Below are 16,220 nucleotides of genomic sequence, written 5' to 3'. Positions count from 1 at the left end.
AAGCTGAATATTTTAGCATGTATTTTGTATGATTAAAATATATATGAATAGAAGTGTTAAGGAAAACAATGTAGATCGATTCAGCTTTAATATAATAATTGCAGCCAATGGAGTTTTTAACATTTCCTTTTATTGTTAATGACCTCTTTACAACTGAAGTCAAAGTAATCTTATCCTCATTTATGTACGAGCCTTTTTCAAGTCTCACACAAAACACACATTCATATTTCAAGCTGTCATATACATACGCGCACACAAACATACGCGCCCACGTCCACACATGTACACATATTCACGTTCGCGTACATACACTCACATTCACGTGTATATACACACACGCTTACGTATACACATGTACTCACACACGCGCACACGAACACACACATGGACGACGTCACTTCCGCTTTCTAAGGAAATACACATGCGCAAAATACACTCTGGAAACGAGTATAAAACAAGGAGACAAGCTGTTTCTAACCCTTTTTAGGACTAGCTCTCGGCTAGAGAGGTTGGGCTAACCAACCGCCTCCCCTGCGGGATGCGCACGCTCGCGCGTCGTCAACACCCCTGCGACTATGTATGGGGCACGAATGTATACATTCTCACTCTTTCTCTCTCTATCTACTACTGTTCCCTGAGAACACCTTCGCGTAGCTGACTACTAACTGATGACAACTCTAATATCCTCTTCTTTGTCTACACGCTGGACTACCATTCTCAATTTTCCTACAACATTTATTTCTCTTCCCACGCACGAACAAACAATAGTGACCTGAACTTGAGATGAAAACACATTTCCTTTTCTTGCTACAACACCAGTCCTGCAACGAACATTGGTTACATACGCGTGGACATGTTATAACTAAAACGTTCATTTCTTTCAACAGCAAATAAACGACGTTTATCTTATCCATTAATTGAGTCTTTGTTTCCTTCAATTCCCATTCATTTCATTATTCTTTTGTAACGGGATTGGGGTATTTATATATCCTAGTCCCCTACATTTACACATACTTTTTCATGACACCTTTTTCTGAAAAGGCTGATAGGAGTGGTAGACCCTCTCCTCAACCCCTCAAAGAAAAAATATCAAAGTTGAACTTGTTTCAAAGCATTTCTTTTAGATGAGTTGCCTTACCAAAGCTTGAGTGTTATCTACCCTGCTATTTATCTTACAGTTGGTGAGGAAAGAACAATGAATACTAGTGTTGAAATGATTAATCAGAATCAGGAAAATTGAACTTTTTGGGATATCACAATCGGTAAAAATGATAGCCTAATTTCCAATTCCAAACCCGATTCTTTTTAATTAAAAAAAAAAAAAAGAAATAATAAAAAAAAAAAGAAACCAGCACATTTTATTAGAAGTTGTTCATTTACAACATAAAATGAGAAGGGCCACAGAATGGGTTATAAATCTCATTTACAGATTGAACATTGATTCACTGAGCTTAATTTATTTTATTTATTGGTCATTTATTGAGATAACTTGCCTATTCCCTTTGTAAACTTTTTGCATCTATTCGATAAATGTTTATATGCTCTCATCTGAAGGAGTTCACTTGATTATTAAAAGGTTTAAATGCTCTGAAAGGAGTTTTTCAATATCATTGGCGCCAGCTGTACATTAGTGGTGTCTGTCATAGGCTTCTTCTGATGGGGCTTCTCTTTGGATGCAAGTGAAAAATATAGATGAAAATCTCCGGTTGGATAGAATGCATAAAGAAAAAAATATTCTGAAGATTTTCTTGATTAAAAAGGAAATTATATATACATTTAAACTTCCCCCAAAAGAAGAATGGGATTGGAACATTTATTACTGCAATTAATGGAAAAAGAAAAGAAATGATAAACAAATATGAAACAAATAAATGTTACCAAAGGCAAGACTCTTCTACATAACTAAATAAATTTGTGTTTAAACTTCTTTTAAAGTATGCTTTTGGTTTAAAACAAACTTAGTGTCTCCTCTTTTAGTTAGAATTTAAAGAATGGCTGCCCAATTATCCTGGCAAACGGACCACTGATAACCGCTCAAAATTGAAAATTATACAAACACTGGTAGAAACACATAAATAAATGTTAACAATTGATCTAAAATGTTTTGTTGTATGAGTATTTTGTTTAGTTTTCGATTTTTGCATAATTAAGCAAGAATGGGCCGGAAATAGTATCATTTTACGTTAATTTTATGTGCAAAACTTTTCCTACACAAAATTTTAAAATTGTTTTTTCTTTTTGCCACATAATCATTTAAAAATGCAGAATCCCAGTTTGAGGAAGTGATTTAGCTAAAGGGATTAATAAATTTGCTGCTACTATTATTATTATTAGTAGTAGTAGTAGTATCTGTAATTTGTTTTTCTTTTACAGTAATACAAATCAATCTAATAATCAACCAAATGCGTATAATTGCGAGAAAAAATATATTTTTTCAAAGAGGGAAGGTATAGAATAGTTAACATAAATCCCTCCTAATGTTAAGAATGCTTTGCTAAATAGTATGTTATTATGTAGAAACTCATTCTTGACATGGGATGGGCTTTAACTATTCTCTTCCTACACTGTTTTCTTATTTTGCATACCAATGATCGAGTAATTATTTTTGGGATGCAAGCATGCCAGATTTCAATCCGCCATTTTGGGTCGCCAAAAAGTACGCTATTGCACCAAATTTTATTCCGTCATAAAAACAAATTTCTACAGAAAAAAAAAAATTCTCACATTTTTATCTAGCGAATAAACATAAAAGTATATATGAAAAACCACGTTTTTTAAATTGTTTTTAAATCCAGCAACAGAACTGAAGTCAATGTTTTGCTTCTAAAATAATTTTTTTGATTAATCTGTATGATGTACGAGGCAAAAATTTTTCTGATGAATAAAATTTATTCTTGCAAGAATCTTTATACATTTACCTAGCTAAATAATAAAATGATTGCTTTTCTTTCCGTCAAGTTTTTTTAAGGGTTTCACACATAATCTATATATATAAAAGGCAAAATGTGTCTGATCATTTCGTGTATGTCTTCAAAAGGCTTCTTTCGCATGCGCTCCCGGGGTCGTTACTATCGCTTAAAACTGTGTATATAGGTCCTATATCATAATATCTAGGAATTAGGAAAGCGCGTAGCGTATAGATTTATTTACGTCGATTTTTACAAAATTATTATTTTGGCTTCTCGTGTGTTGATTGAGCTTTTTAGTATAAATAAAATGAAACTAAACTCAAACGGACGTGTTCGCAGCAATGCGCCGGGAACAGACACTTACGCTGGTCGTCTCTAGATTTATTTACGTCGACTTTTATGAGATTCGCGCTATTTCGCTTTGTGCCCAGTTCGTCCTCCATTTTAGTATAAATACAGTGAAACACGTTGGGTTCTCGGATTTTGCTCTGCTTTCCCCCCTTCCCACTATCATCTTGGGTGAAGTGAAAACTAAAAATAACGATCGCGCGATGACCTCATTTAGCGTCGTCCTGTCAATCAAACCTCTTTTAGCTTTATAAGCTTTAACTTAGCACGCTAATAAATTACTCTCACTGGTGGTCGAGACCGTTAAGTAGTTGGCATTGGTTTCCACCTCCGCGCCAAAGCTTCCGGGTTCAATCCCTCCTCCCGACCAAACGTTTTTTTTATTACTTCGCTTATTCTTTAGTTTACTCTCCCCCCCCCTCATACACAGGTTTATGTATGCCATTTTTTTTCCGTTTTGGTTTTGGATTTTTTTTTTTTTTTACATCGTCTTTTTTATAATATTTAAGCAGGATTATTAATTACCCCCCCCCTCCTCCATACTCACACCTACAAACACCCGGGCAACGCCGGGTACCCCCCCCCCGCTAGTTACTTATAAAAGTAATATTTCTTTTTGGAATGGGAATTTAGCTGAAAGTGTTGATCTAAAATTTTGTCATTATTGTTGTTATTATTTGCATCTCGTTTTTGTTTACAGCAAAGCAATTTGATAACCCACCAAATTTTTACAATAAAAATAAAATTTTAACTTCATTTATAGAGAAAGCATAGAATAGTTAACACAGCTCACACCCTGCCCATGTTAAAAATGGTTTTCTAAATAGTAACATTTAGAAATTCGTTCGCAACAATGGTTTTTAAATATTTTGTCCTTACATCATTTTCTCAACCAATCATTGACTATTTTTAACTGTTTATGAAAACTAGTAGAATGTTGTACACTAGCGACAAACTGATACAATCTGGCTTTGTTTTAAAATTAAAATTCTTACAATTTTCGATCCATTATAAGGAAAACATTTGAAAAAAAATATACGCAGAAATTACTTGAAATTGTGAAAATTTATTAAAAAAAACAACAAATATTTAATTAGATATTAATTAATTTTTAAAGAATTGGAATCGAGAATCATATGGGAAATTTAGAACGGAATCGGGACTTGTATCGGAATCAGAAAAAGATTTAGGAGTCGTCCCATCACTAATAAATACATACTTTTTCCAAGGAAGTTAAAATAATGCAATAGATCTTGCAGAACATGAAAATTGCATACCGCAATAGTGTTTCTGCTATTTCCTTAGATATGTGTGCATTTGTTTTCCTCTCATGCCTGTTATAGAGTGTGGTATCATCAGCAAATATACCCACCTCAGAGAATTTTATCAGGGAGGTCAATTAATGAATATTAGGAAAACAAAGGTCCAAAGATAGACCCCTGAAGTACTCCCATATTGAGCAATGTCAGGCAACTTGCTAATAGTACACTATAATAGATAATATACTTTTTCTAAGAACAATGCTGTTTCAATTACATTCTACAAGAGAGATTAGTCATCTTGACAAATGTATTTATAAAAATACTATTAAAAAAAAAGTCATGATTGCAATTTACTTATAGCAAGATTTCCATTTTCATGCTTTAAAGTACAGATATTCATGGGATTATTTTTATGTAACAAACATAAAAACGATTTTTTATTAATTAAAAAGCAAAATTTTTGTTCAGATTTACAAATTTTTCCACACCATAAGTTTTGTCTTTTTTATACAGATATTGACAATTTTTTTTACAATGACATTTTATGAAAACAGATGGAAGGGTATTATTTAAACATAAAAAAATTTAATAAATTTTATTAACTTAAGATATTGTTTATAAATACACACTAAAATGTTTTTTATGCAGGAAGATGTAAAGGGAAGGAGAATCTTCAAACCAAAAAAAATAATAAATTATTCCATGTGAATACTAAGCAAAAGAAATGCTGTGCATCAAACTAGAAATTCCACAAATCTTTAACAGTATTTCTAATAAAAAATTAAATATAATGTACTGCCCGTTTCTCTTCAGGTATTTTGTAGGAGTAATAGAAGAAAACATGGGGGTGGGAGTAGAGGACTATTTTACTGATACAAGTTTAGTTTTGACTTTTATGGGTTTTTTTTCTCTCCACGATCCAGCGTGTGTAATAAGTCACTTTCAATTTCTAATTATCAGTACATTAACTTAAGGGAAACTTACAATAACAATTAAAGCTAATAGGAAATAAAATCTCCAGAATTATATTTGATACGCAATCCTAACATACAGATAATTTTTTGCATGTGCTACGAATAAATCAATGATTTTTTATAAGAAAATTTTCTTTGTACAATTTCAGTATCTTAAATTACCTGTTTGTATATAACTTGAAACTTTAATATTAGAAAACATATCACTTTACTTGAAAAATTAGTTTTAATTCATCTGTTGAGTCCTAGGAGTCCACAATTATGTTGGACATTCATAAACAGCAAAGAAAACGTTTTACTTTATTTAATAAAGATATTTATAGAAAGTACGTATTAAAAAAAATATTAATGTGAGGTTCAAGAGCAGGGGTTTCTTTATTTCCTCAATTTTATCAATAAAATTTTAAAATATGCAAAGGTCATTAAAACTGGATATATTATGGCTATAGATAAAATGTAGGTTTTGAAGATTCTCAACCTATTAACTTTCAATGACTAACAAAACATTAACAAAGCATAAATTGCTGCAAAGGTATCCTTACATCAACATCGATATAAAGTTGAAGTTTCTACCCGTGTCTGTTTATCTATGAACTCCTCTTAAATAAACCCTAATAACTAATATATATATATATATATATATATATATATATATAAAATGAAACTACATCAGAAGTATTTGGAGAAGTACATTTTATTTTGATCAAAGATATACAACATTATCATTGAATCTGTACTCACATTTGTCCGCCATTAGAAGGAAATACATTTTATTTATAACTTAAAAATTACAGCAATTAAAAATTTATCTTCAATATAGTAAGACTAATTCTGGTTTCCTTATTTCTTTTTTTTTTTTTATAAACTCTTCCTAGAATTTTGTAGGATAGATCAACTATGGATATTGTTAACTTACACTATCCAAATCATTTGGATAAGTATATTTCATTTTGATCAAAGCATGTACAGCAATATCATAGGGCTTGGAGTAGGAGTGCACTGCAGTTTTCATAAATTTCAAGGAAACACCAAATGTGCCTTGAGACAGTTAAAGACTATAAATTTGCCAAAATTTATTTCAATTAACTGTTACTTTACTATCATCCCCTCCCACTCAATACTTAGTACATTCTTCTTTTAGTACAAACCCCAAAAGTTGAAATAATAAATTATAAAATGTAAAAAAATAATTTATAAAAACTAATGTGATCTTATGGGCTAGGCACAAAAAAGGATATATTTAAACCAGAGTAATGCCGGATCTTCTTGCTAATTATAACACAAAATAGTGACTTTCTTTTAGACAAGATTGAATATATGAGAAATGAATAGAAATTATAGTAATTGCAAAGTCTATAATTCTTTGAATGATGTAATTTTATAGATGTTAGGTGTATATCTTTCAAGTGATTCATGTAACAAATGATTTAACTGAAAGTCTGATTTTCAATGGGATATAATTTATTTGAAAGAGAGAGAGAGAGAGAGTAAATGTTTCACTTGTTTTTACTTTAATCTATATTTGTATGCAACAGAAACATTAATTTTCTGTTTGGCTTTTTCATTTCATGTCTGTCCTATATAAAAGTATAAATTACATTTAAATAACAAAAAAAGTTCAAGAGATCTTTTTTTTGTTTCATTATGCTATAAATTTATTTTTTTCTATAGCAATTATTTTTTTTAAATAATTAGCGCTATCAACACAAAAATTTATTAAACTTAAAAGTATAGATTTTAATTTTGAAGTTCATTTGCAATATTTTGACTAAAGACATTGGCTAAAATACATTAGTATTACACTTAATGTATTTCTTTTCCTGTACAATTTTAACTTTTCTCACACAATAAAATTCAAACATTATATAATGAACGACTTCTATTTACAGCTGTCAGTTTACATTCTATTAACAATGTTAGGTTTTGCAGGGATGTTGTCATTATTGCCATCTATAAATATAAAAGCGAAAATGTATGTATGTATGTATGTGTGTTCGCTTTTTCTGTGTGTCTACAAAAGGCTTCTTTCAGAGAAGCGATCGGTCGGTTCACAACTTTTTAAAACTTTTTATATCACATATAAATCGTAATATCTCAGTTAACAACGAAGCTCGCCTGTCTATTTAATTTGCTCGATTTCGGGAAGATAAATATTCAATATTTGTCGCTTGCCGCATGTGGGTTAGTCTTTTTCCTATAACATCTTGGGGGGGGGGGGCGAGGAAAAAAAGCGTTCAGCAGTAAATGAAATCCCACAGTCAAACTTGACCTCATTAACTCATTAAAACGGGCACCTGCCGAATCCAAGTAATTAAATAAATTCAAACGTGTTTCCGTAAGCATGTCGCGGTGGGGCAATGGTTAACGTCGCACGTTTTTTTTTCACAACTTTGCCTCAACTGTTCGGGTTCGATCCTCATACTTACTTTTTTTTTTACCCCCCCCCCACCCTCACACCTCCAAACACCCGGGCAACGCCGGATACCCCTCGCTAGTTCTGCATAAAGCACCTGATATTCCCAAATAGTCATCTATTTATTATGATTAGGTTCCATGTCATTTAATATTTTAAACTGAAACTTTATAAACATTCATATATTTATTATTCCATATGTTAGTGAGAAATGTTTCTTATATTTATAATTAAAATATCAAGCTCATTATAAACTCGGGAAAAACAAACCAAACAATATTAGATTTATCAAATTTAAAAATTATTAATTTACTTATGAGAAGTTTACTGATTATATTGATTCTCATGCACTCCTTAATTATGATGAAGATTAAAGCAAAGTAGTTTTATATCAGATGGAATCTCTTGAAAATTTTGAAACTAAAATGTAGCAACTATGAAAACCTTTCATGTAATTGATTAAATAAAGTGTAGTTTGTGTGTATTCATCTAAAAATCAGAAACTAAACAAGCTACAACCACAAAGTTAATATATTTTTTTCAGAACACTTTGTTTTTGAAAATAATTTTCAATATTTTGGAGGTTGTCATTTAGAGTTTTTTTTTTTTTTATCAACCTTTTCTAATTATATGTGAATTATACATATTTCGATAGTTCCAAGTCAGAAATTTCACAAGATAAAGTTACTAACTTAAAAAATCATTCAGTAGGACCTGTTTGATTATGGCCAAAAGAAATATTTTTTTTTCTCAGTAGGAACCCGGAGACTGGGTAAAAAAATTACTTTTCTTTCATTATTACTGGTAATACTGATTGGAAAAAAAAATGAAATGAGTTCCAACTTCAGTTAGATTTATTTTTTTTTCTTGCATATTGAACCAATTGATAGAAGAGAGAACTTTGACACAAAGAGAAAAAGGAAGGATAGAGAGGGGAGACAGACGTTTTAAATGATGTTACATACACTTCTATTTAATTGTCCATGCTCATGGGCAATGCCAGGTAATCATGTTAGTTGATTATAACTCATTTAAGGCATGTTTATGAAAAAAATCAGATAAGAATGTACCATTAATATGAATACTGCTGTCTTTTTACTATGCGTGAAATTATCAGATTTATTTATGCAGATTTCATTGATTGTAAATGAACAATAATCAGAAATCAATTCTAAAGTGTTGAAAAAACGAAGTCAATGAAAAAATCTATCATCATTGATTACTGAAAAGTTTGAGAAACTAAAAAAAAAAGATCATCCATCTATCAAGTCTGTGGTATGATCTTATTTTAGTGAACACAACAGTTTTACCTTTGCTTATTTTCAGCAAGACTTTCATCCAGTAAAGCACATTGTTTTCGTAATTCCTCCATTTTCTACTTGTGGCAACATCCACTAACAACAACTGTCGCTCACAGATGGTCAACTACAATTGTTAGATAACACCTTAGCAACATGTTAACGTTAACAGATAATTGCAACCTTTACCTTCGATCATGAGACTTAGAAGTACAGAAACAAAACTAAGCAGATAAGAATCATTTATCTTTGTTTGGACCAATAAGAATGTGCTTGTACTTCATGACAAGGATTTAGATTAGGAAATAACCTTTTAAAATACCATACCTTTACTTTTTGAACACTTTTCTATTATAAAACCGTTTATCTTTCAGAGATTTTCAAAATAAATGTTGAATAGTTTAATAAAAAAATTAATCCACAACATACATTTCTATATATCAAGAAATCTTCCGTGCCATTTAAGCTTCATGAATTTATCATCATCAATTTGATCATCTTATGAACATTGGTCAGGGGGTTCGATATTTTATGACAATTTGCAGTTTTTAAATTTCGTGAGATTAAGGACTTTTTTATTATTATTTTTGTTGTTCCATTTATACTCCAAACCAGGCACAGTGCCACTCTGCTGTAGGGGGCTACTATTGGGGACATAAGTTGCAGGGATACTATGTAGGGAGATAAGCAGCAAAATGTCTATTCACATTATACTTGAACTTCTGCATGTCAGTACAATTGGGAAAACAGGAACTTGGAAGGGAGTTCCAGAGTTTAGCAGTTCTGGGGAAGAAACTATTAGAGTAGAAAACTTTCTTACATCTAGGGATCTCTACTGTGTAGGGGTGGGATTTTGCTGATTGTTGGATTTGTCGGGGGTATTTACGTCGAAGGAATACAAGTGCTTGTAGTTTGTCAGAGCATTCACCATTAAATACTTGTAGAACAGACAGAGGGATGCAATATTTCGTTGATGGGACAGAGGGTGAAGCTTGGATGACAGTTCAGGACCTATCAGGTTGGCGACCCTTTTCCAAGAGTAAGAGACTAGTAGAGATGCACCAACCTAAATGTGACAACAATACTTAATACATGAGCAAATGGTGGCCTTGTAAAGGTACAGGATACTTTCAGGCATAAATAGCTTTCTAGCATGGTAGAGAGAGCCTACCTTCCTTGCAGCAGCCCTGGCAATGCTCTCAATGTAACTGCTCCAAGTCATGTTCCCTGTGAATGTTAAGCCAAGGAGTTTGAAAGAACTACTTTCAGGTAAGGTATCTTTCGCCATAGCTATTGGTGGTTGAGAAGGTTTCTTGTAATTATTGAAGAAAACAAGCTTAGTCTTGGCAGCATTGAATGTGACCATCTATTTTTGCCCCCATTTCACTACAGATTGGAGGTCTTCCTCTAGTGTTTCTGCCATTTCTTTAGATATGTATTCATTCATTTTCGTGCCTGTTATAGAGTGTGATGTCATCAGCAAATATACCTATCTCAGAGACAATTTTATCACGGAGGTCTTTTATGAATATCCTATATATAATAATATGATTGCAGAAATTTCCCTCTGAACCAAAATACTGTAGGTTTGCAACAACATATGCCACATACAAATTTTTTATGTCTAGCCTATTAGCCACTATCTTATCTAACTTTATAAAGACTTTTCTGACACACCAAGGTGTTTAAATGAAATCCTAGATTACATTCGAAGAGACACCAGCCCTATCGCATTAACCTATAGAGGAGGTAGTTCCAATTTTTCCTCCTATTACTAAAGTCCTAACGATCCCAGTAAATACAGCCGGTTATTATACACATGTACAGATCCTCCGTAACTGAGCCATAAACTCATAGCACAAACATTAAATTTCTGTTTGCCGATTCGAAAAATAAATTCTCCCTTAAAAGATTCCAGCTATTCTCATTGGCTTAGATCAGACCAATCCCTTATTCCAGATTACAATTCTATAACCTTACACGAACTCGCAGGAGCTAATCTAATATGGCATCTACAGCAGATATCCTACTATAATCTCTGAATATATATATCATAAACTGGACAAAGCAGGGGAGGGTAGAGCGGTATGTGACCAAAGATTTTCATTAAAGATTAAAATAAACAAAAATGCTTCATTATTAGCAAAAAGGACGTGTAGTTTCAGGATTTAGTCTTTCATTTTTTTATTAAAGCACATTTTACATTTCTTTAAAATAGAGTTAATAAAAGAAAATCTACTTACAATTATGTTGATGCCAAATTTATTTTGTTTTTTAGTTTTTAGTCTGAAGAAAGTTCACAGAATAAAAATGTAATTGTTTTAATAACTAAAAATTCTTTTAAGTAGTTTGATTTTATGGCATCTTTTGAACATGTTTTCATTACCAGTCCAGAAACATGTAAAACGAAAAAAGAAAAAAAAGAACCAACATCAATATCTTAGATTAATCACATAGATATGAACACCTTTGAAATCAAGTAGATGCTCACAAAAACTATGAGATTAAATTGTGATATACTGAATAATCAGCCTAAATTAATCAACATGAGACACAACTTTTGTGTATGAGAAGATTTACTAACAAAAACATTTAAATCATTTAATTAAAAGCGTGACATAGGTAGGTACTGATATAAACTGGCTTGGTGCCAGTTTATATTAGTATAAAGCCTTATTATAATACATGCTTTTACAAAATCTCAAGTTGGCTGGTACCAAGGTTGATATTTTTTTTTATTTTATAAACTATGCAGTCACTAGATTTTCTTAAACGTTTTATGACACCCTAAAAATTTGAATATACATTCTATGTTCTTGTATGTTGAAACAAGTATCTATAATCAATTTGATTCTCAAGTTCATTTTTTTTTTTTAAGGCTTCTTCAAATGCCCCTGTAAGCTTATATAAAAAAATTCTGTACATATATATTTCAACATACAAGTATAATAATTTTCCAGTTAATCCTAATAATTATTGTTACTTTTTTCATTACAACAGATCTGTGAAGCAAAGGAGCCTTGCAATCCCTAGAGAACTTTTTCTACATCCACCCCTGTGCCCCATCGCCTGCAATTGCGGGCTCTGCAGGAGGATCTCCAAGCACAACCTTGCTTGAAGATGATATTGTCGGCTTGGTTACTAAGCACTTTTTGATGAGTTTAAATGATACAAATTATTACTTACCAAAAATTAGCATATTGATCAACAAACAGTCCTAATTCCAGTAGAAAACTATCTGGTATACTTGGTAGAACCATACTATCGGTGGGAGGCGGAGGCTGTGTAAAAGAAGCACCTGATGAATTGAACACACTTGTGCCTTTAGATGCTTCACTACCCTCAGCAGGATTTTCTGCGAGCTCAGTAAGTTCTGGCATTTTCATATGTTTCATTTGTTCACGTTTCCGAGCCAGATTATTCTGTAAACAAAAATAGACAAAAAATTTTTTTTAATAAAAACAAAACAAAATAAAAGCTAAAACTAATATTGTTGAAGCCAAATAAAAAAAAATATCAGAATTAATGTGTGAGAAAAAAACAAACAAACAATAGTAAATATATACAATGCTTATTTGCTATATTGAGTCTTCAGGGAGCTGTGAATAATTTTACAAAAACACAAGGATTCCATCATTTGCAAGAATGGCAACATACAACACACACGTCCAACATGTACTCTTATATAGCTGCGAACCTGATCATGAAAAATCAAAATGACAATCCTGGCTGCAGTACATTGTATGGAGAAAATTGCCGGTTTTATTTTACAGGCCTCCATAAGTATACCACAACAATGTCTTAACTGGTATGGTCATGCTACCTGCTCTATCAGTAACCCAAAATGCTCCAAAGTGTGCCCCAAATTGATGTCAATGGTCCAAAGCCACATGGTAGACCACTTAAATGGAAGGGATGAATTGATAATCTGATACTGGCATGCAGAACAAGTGAAAAGGCAACATACAAGAAAAGTTAAAAATTATTCAAAAAATGTCTAATCTGAAGCATGAAACAAGATGAAATATGAAAAAATATAATACACAGAAGATTGATGAATAAATTTTTTTAAAACTATTTGCTATATGGTAAATGACACTTCATCTGTTAAAATTTGAACAAAAATTATAAAAACATAACTGAAAAAAATTTTCTGTTGTCATGAATTTTTTTTTTTTTTTTTGCACAAGGTTCACCTTTAAATCGAAAAATAAAATTGTTTAACAATATCCACAATTAGTATCATTAAGAGATTTAATATTATAATATTAAATCTCTTAATTATACTAATTGTGGATATTGTTAAACAATTTTATTTTTCGATTTAAAGATGAACCTTATGCAAAAAAAAAAAAAATTTTATGACAACAGAAAATATTTAAAAGTACATAAAAATCTAACAAACAATAATAATATATAGATATTAATATTATTATAAATTGTTTATTGAATCTTTATATTTTAGTTAGTTTCATTAGCAAGACAGTGGCAGCTATAAGCAGACATTCTGACAGTAGGAGGGATGGAATAGATGAGGTAGGGAATAGAAAGAATAATTCACATGTGGTGATATATGAGGCAAGAAAGAGCATGTTATATCAGTTGACAGAGGGAGAGAAAGAGAAGACAAGAGTTGACAATGAAAAAAGAGGATTCAGTTAGTAAAGTAGCCATCAACAGCAGTTCAGTAACAGACAACATTCAAATAAAGGAAAGGTTTGAAACAAGCAAAGGAAGAGAATAAGTCCCATGTGCTGATATATGAGTAAAGAAGAGCTTGTTGTATCAGTTGAGAAAGAGTGACGCACGAGTTGACAGAAAAAGAAAGACAATAAGAAAAGGATAACATCAAATATTTGTTTCTAAAGAAACTTACAATGTATTTCCTTTATTTACAGATTAAATTCAGTTTAAGACAAAATTCAAACTTCTTTAACTATAAGATTTGCATTGGTTCTTGTTGTTATGAAAATCATGTATATCGTTTTTCTCTCCAGTTTTTAGCAAGTAGTATCAATCAGAAGATTATGCCTGATGAAAGCACACTCTTACTGGGTTATTTTATTTTATTGTTTTTAGAAGGAAAGGTTTCCAAACCCAAGAAGAAAATTCCAACACATACCTTTCCTACCAATATTTTAACTTTCACAAGAAATCTATTTTATAAGATAGCTTTTGAAAAGAGAAATGAGTGGAAAGTTCAAAAGAGTTGAGAAGAGTAATTCATACATGTCCATATATGGAAAAGGTATGCTATATTAGTTGTAAGGACACAAAGCGAGTTACATTGGTTTTTCTCTCAAAGTAGATAAACTTAAATCTATTTTCTTTAATTGTGGGTATAATGACCTTAAAACATACCCGGCTGTGAGATCCAAATTTGGGTGTTTTGGAGAGTATGGAAGCAGTAAAAGTTTGAAACATTCATATTTTATAATAATTGAAATTTTTTTGTATTTTATGTATGTTTTGAGGTATTAAAACACCTATCATATATCACCATTTAAGTATGACATGGATTAAAGAAGCATTACTATTGACAGGAGCAATATTGTAGGTCAACCTCAAAATGAATTTAATCAGTATCAAATAGAGACAAACCTCGGGATTACACTTTCTACTGTTAACTGCATGGTAATCCAATTCATCATGATTAATCAATAGCATCACACCTAGGTCAATTAAAATTGTTTCACAGAAGTTTTCATTATTGACAATATGGACGTCTATTTCTGTCATGAATGTATGTGTGTGTGTATATATATATATATATATATATATATATATATATATATGAGAGGATCAAACAGTAATTAGAACATTGTTAGACTTATCCTGCTAATAAAAAGCTCAACATATGAGATGGAGCTTACATATAGCAAGAAAAATTGACAATACAAAATATATACTAGTGCATATAGATTTAATAATCAATTCAATAACGGAAATATTCATGTATTTTCCTTATGATGATTAGTAAGCGTATTGTCAATTTTTCTTATACACACACAAAGAATATGTAAGAAAGTCCCAGGACATTTATTATCATGCAATATAAATGATAATTACTGTGTTTAATAGCAATGAATTAAATATTTTGAAAGTAATATTCTTGCATTTATCCCTAATTCTATTTGCTATCTAAATAGATCAGGCAGAACAAAATCACATCCTATTGTTTTGAATTAAGAGTCAGGAAATGAAAGCAAACCAGAAAAGCAAAACAAGTAGGTCACCATACAAAAACAATTACTGATAAGAAACATACTAATGTTACTCATTTAAAAGGTGGGCAATAAAGGAATCAAATTTCAAAATGATTTTTATAGAGTATTGTATATTATCTGTAACATAATTCTATTGAAAGCATTTAAACTTGGTCTAAGCCATGCTATGCCCTATTTATTTGTAATACTTTTTTTTGTTTTTTTTTAAAGGAATGCAGTTTTGTTTATTTCAAGTGTTGCTGGTTCTCTAATAAAGAATATCAAGATATTTTAAAGGAGTTGATTTATGAGCAGTATAATAACAGCATAGACATTAAGACTATGTCAAGTAATGAAAAATTTAAAAGGGTGAAGGTATTTAAAAAAAAAAATCTAAAATTCAACCAATTATCTACATGCGATGTAAATTTTTTGTATTTAGTTCAACAATGCTCGATACATATGTAGAGCTAGGTAGTAAGTTATGAAAATATATATGGCAATTAAGCTACACAGAATAGTCCGTGTTTCATTCCCGTGAGAATTCATCAGGCATAAGTTTGCGTTTCATTCTTGTGAGAATTCGTCGGGCACAGGTATGCGTCTCATTCTCGTGAGAATTCGTTGGGCACAAGTACGCGTTTCATTCTCGTAAGAATTCATCAGGCATAAGCCTGACAAATTCCCATGAGAATGAAACGCGGACTATTCTCTGTAGCTTATTTGCCATATAAGCAGAAGTGCCCGGCATTGCTCGGATGTTTAGGTGGTGTAGCAAGGAACCCAGTGGGAGCGGAGTTAAAAACAACA

The 16,220-nt window shown here is 31.4% G+C and overlaps 1 protein-coding gene across 2 annotated transcripts in view; it reads right to left on the bottom strand.

Annotated features, from left to right (window-relative positions):
- LOC145286136 (uncharacterized) overlaps positions 1 to 16,220 on the bottom strand; it is a 539,596-nt gene that overhangs the window by 251,252 nt on the left and 272,124 nt on the right. For both annotated transcript variants that reach the window (XM_080134856.1, XM_080134858.1), the window contains one exon: positions 12,391 to 12,626. In XM_080134856.1, the coding sequence (XP_079990982.1) occupies positions 12,391 to 12,626 (236 nt within the window). The remainder of the gene's footprint in view (positions 1 to 12,390; positions 12,627 to 16,220) is intronic.

This window comes from Euprymna scolopes, chromosome 10 (assembly GCF_053919585.1).
Source record: "Euprymna scolopes isolate OS-2025 chromosome 10, ASM5391958v1, whole genome shotgun sequence".
Taxonomy (NCBI): Eukaryota; Metazoa; Mollusca; class Cephalopoda; order Sepiida; family Sepiolidae; genus Euprymna; species Euprymna scolopes.
This window is presented reverse-complemented; position numbering and strand designations above follow the sequence as displayed.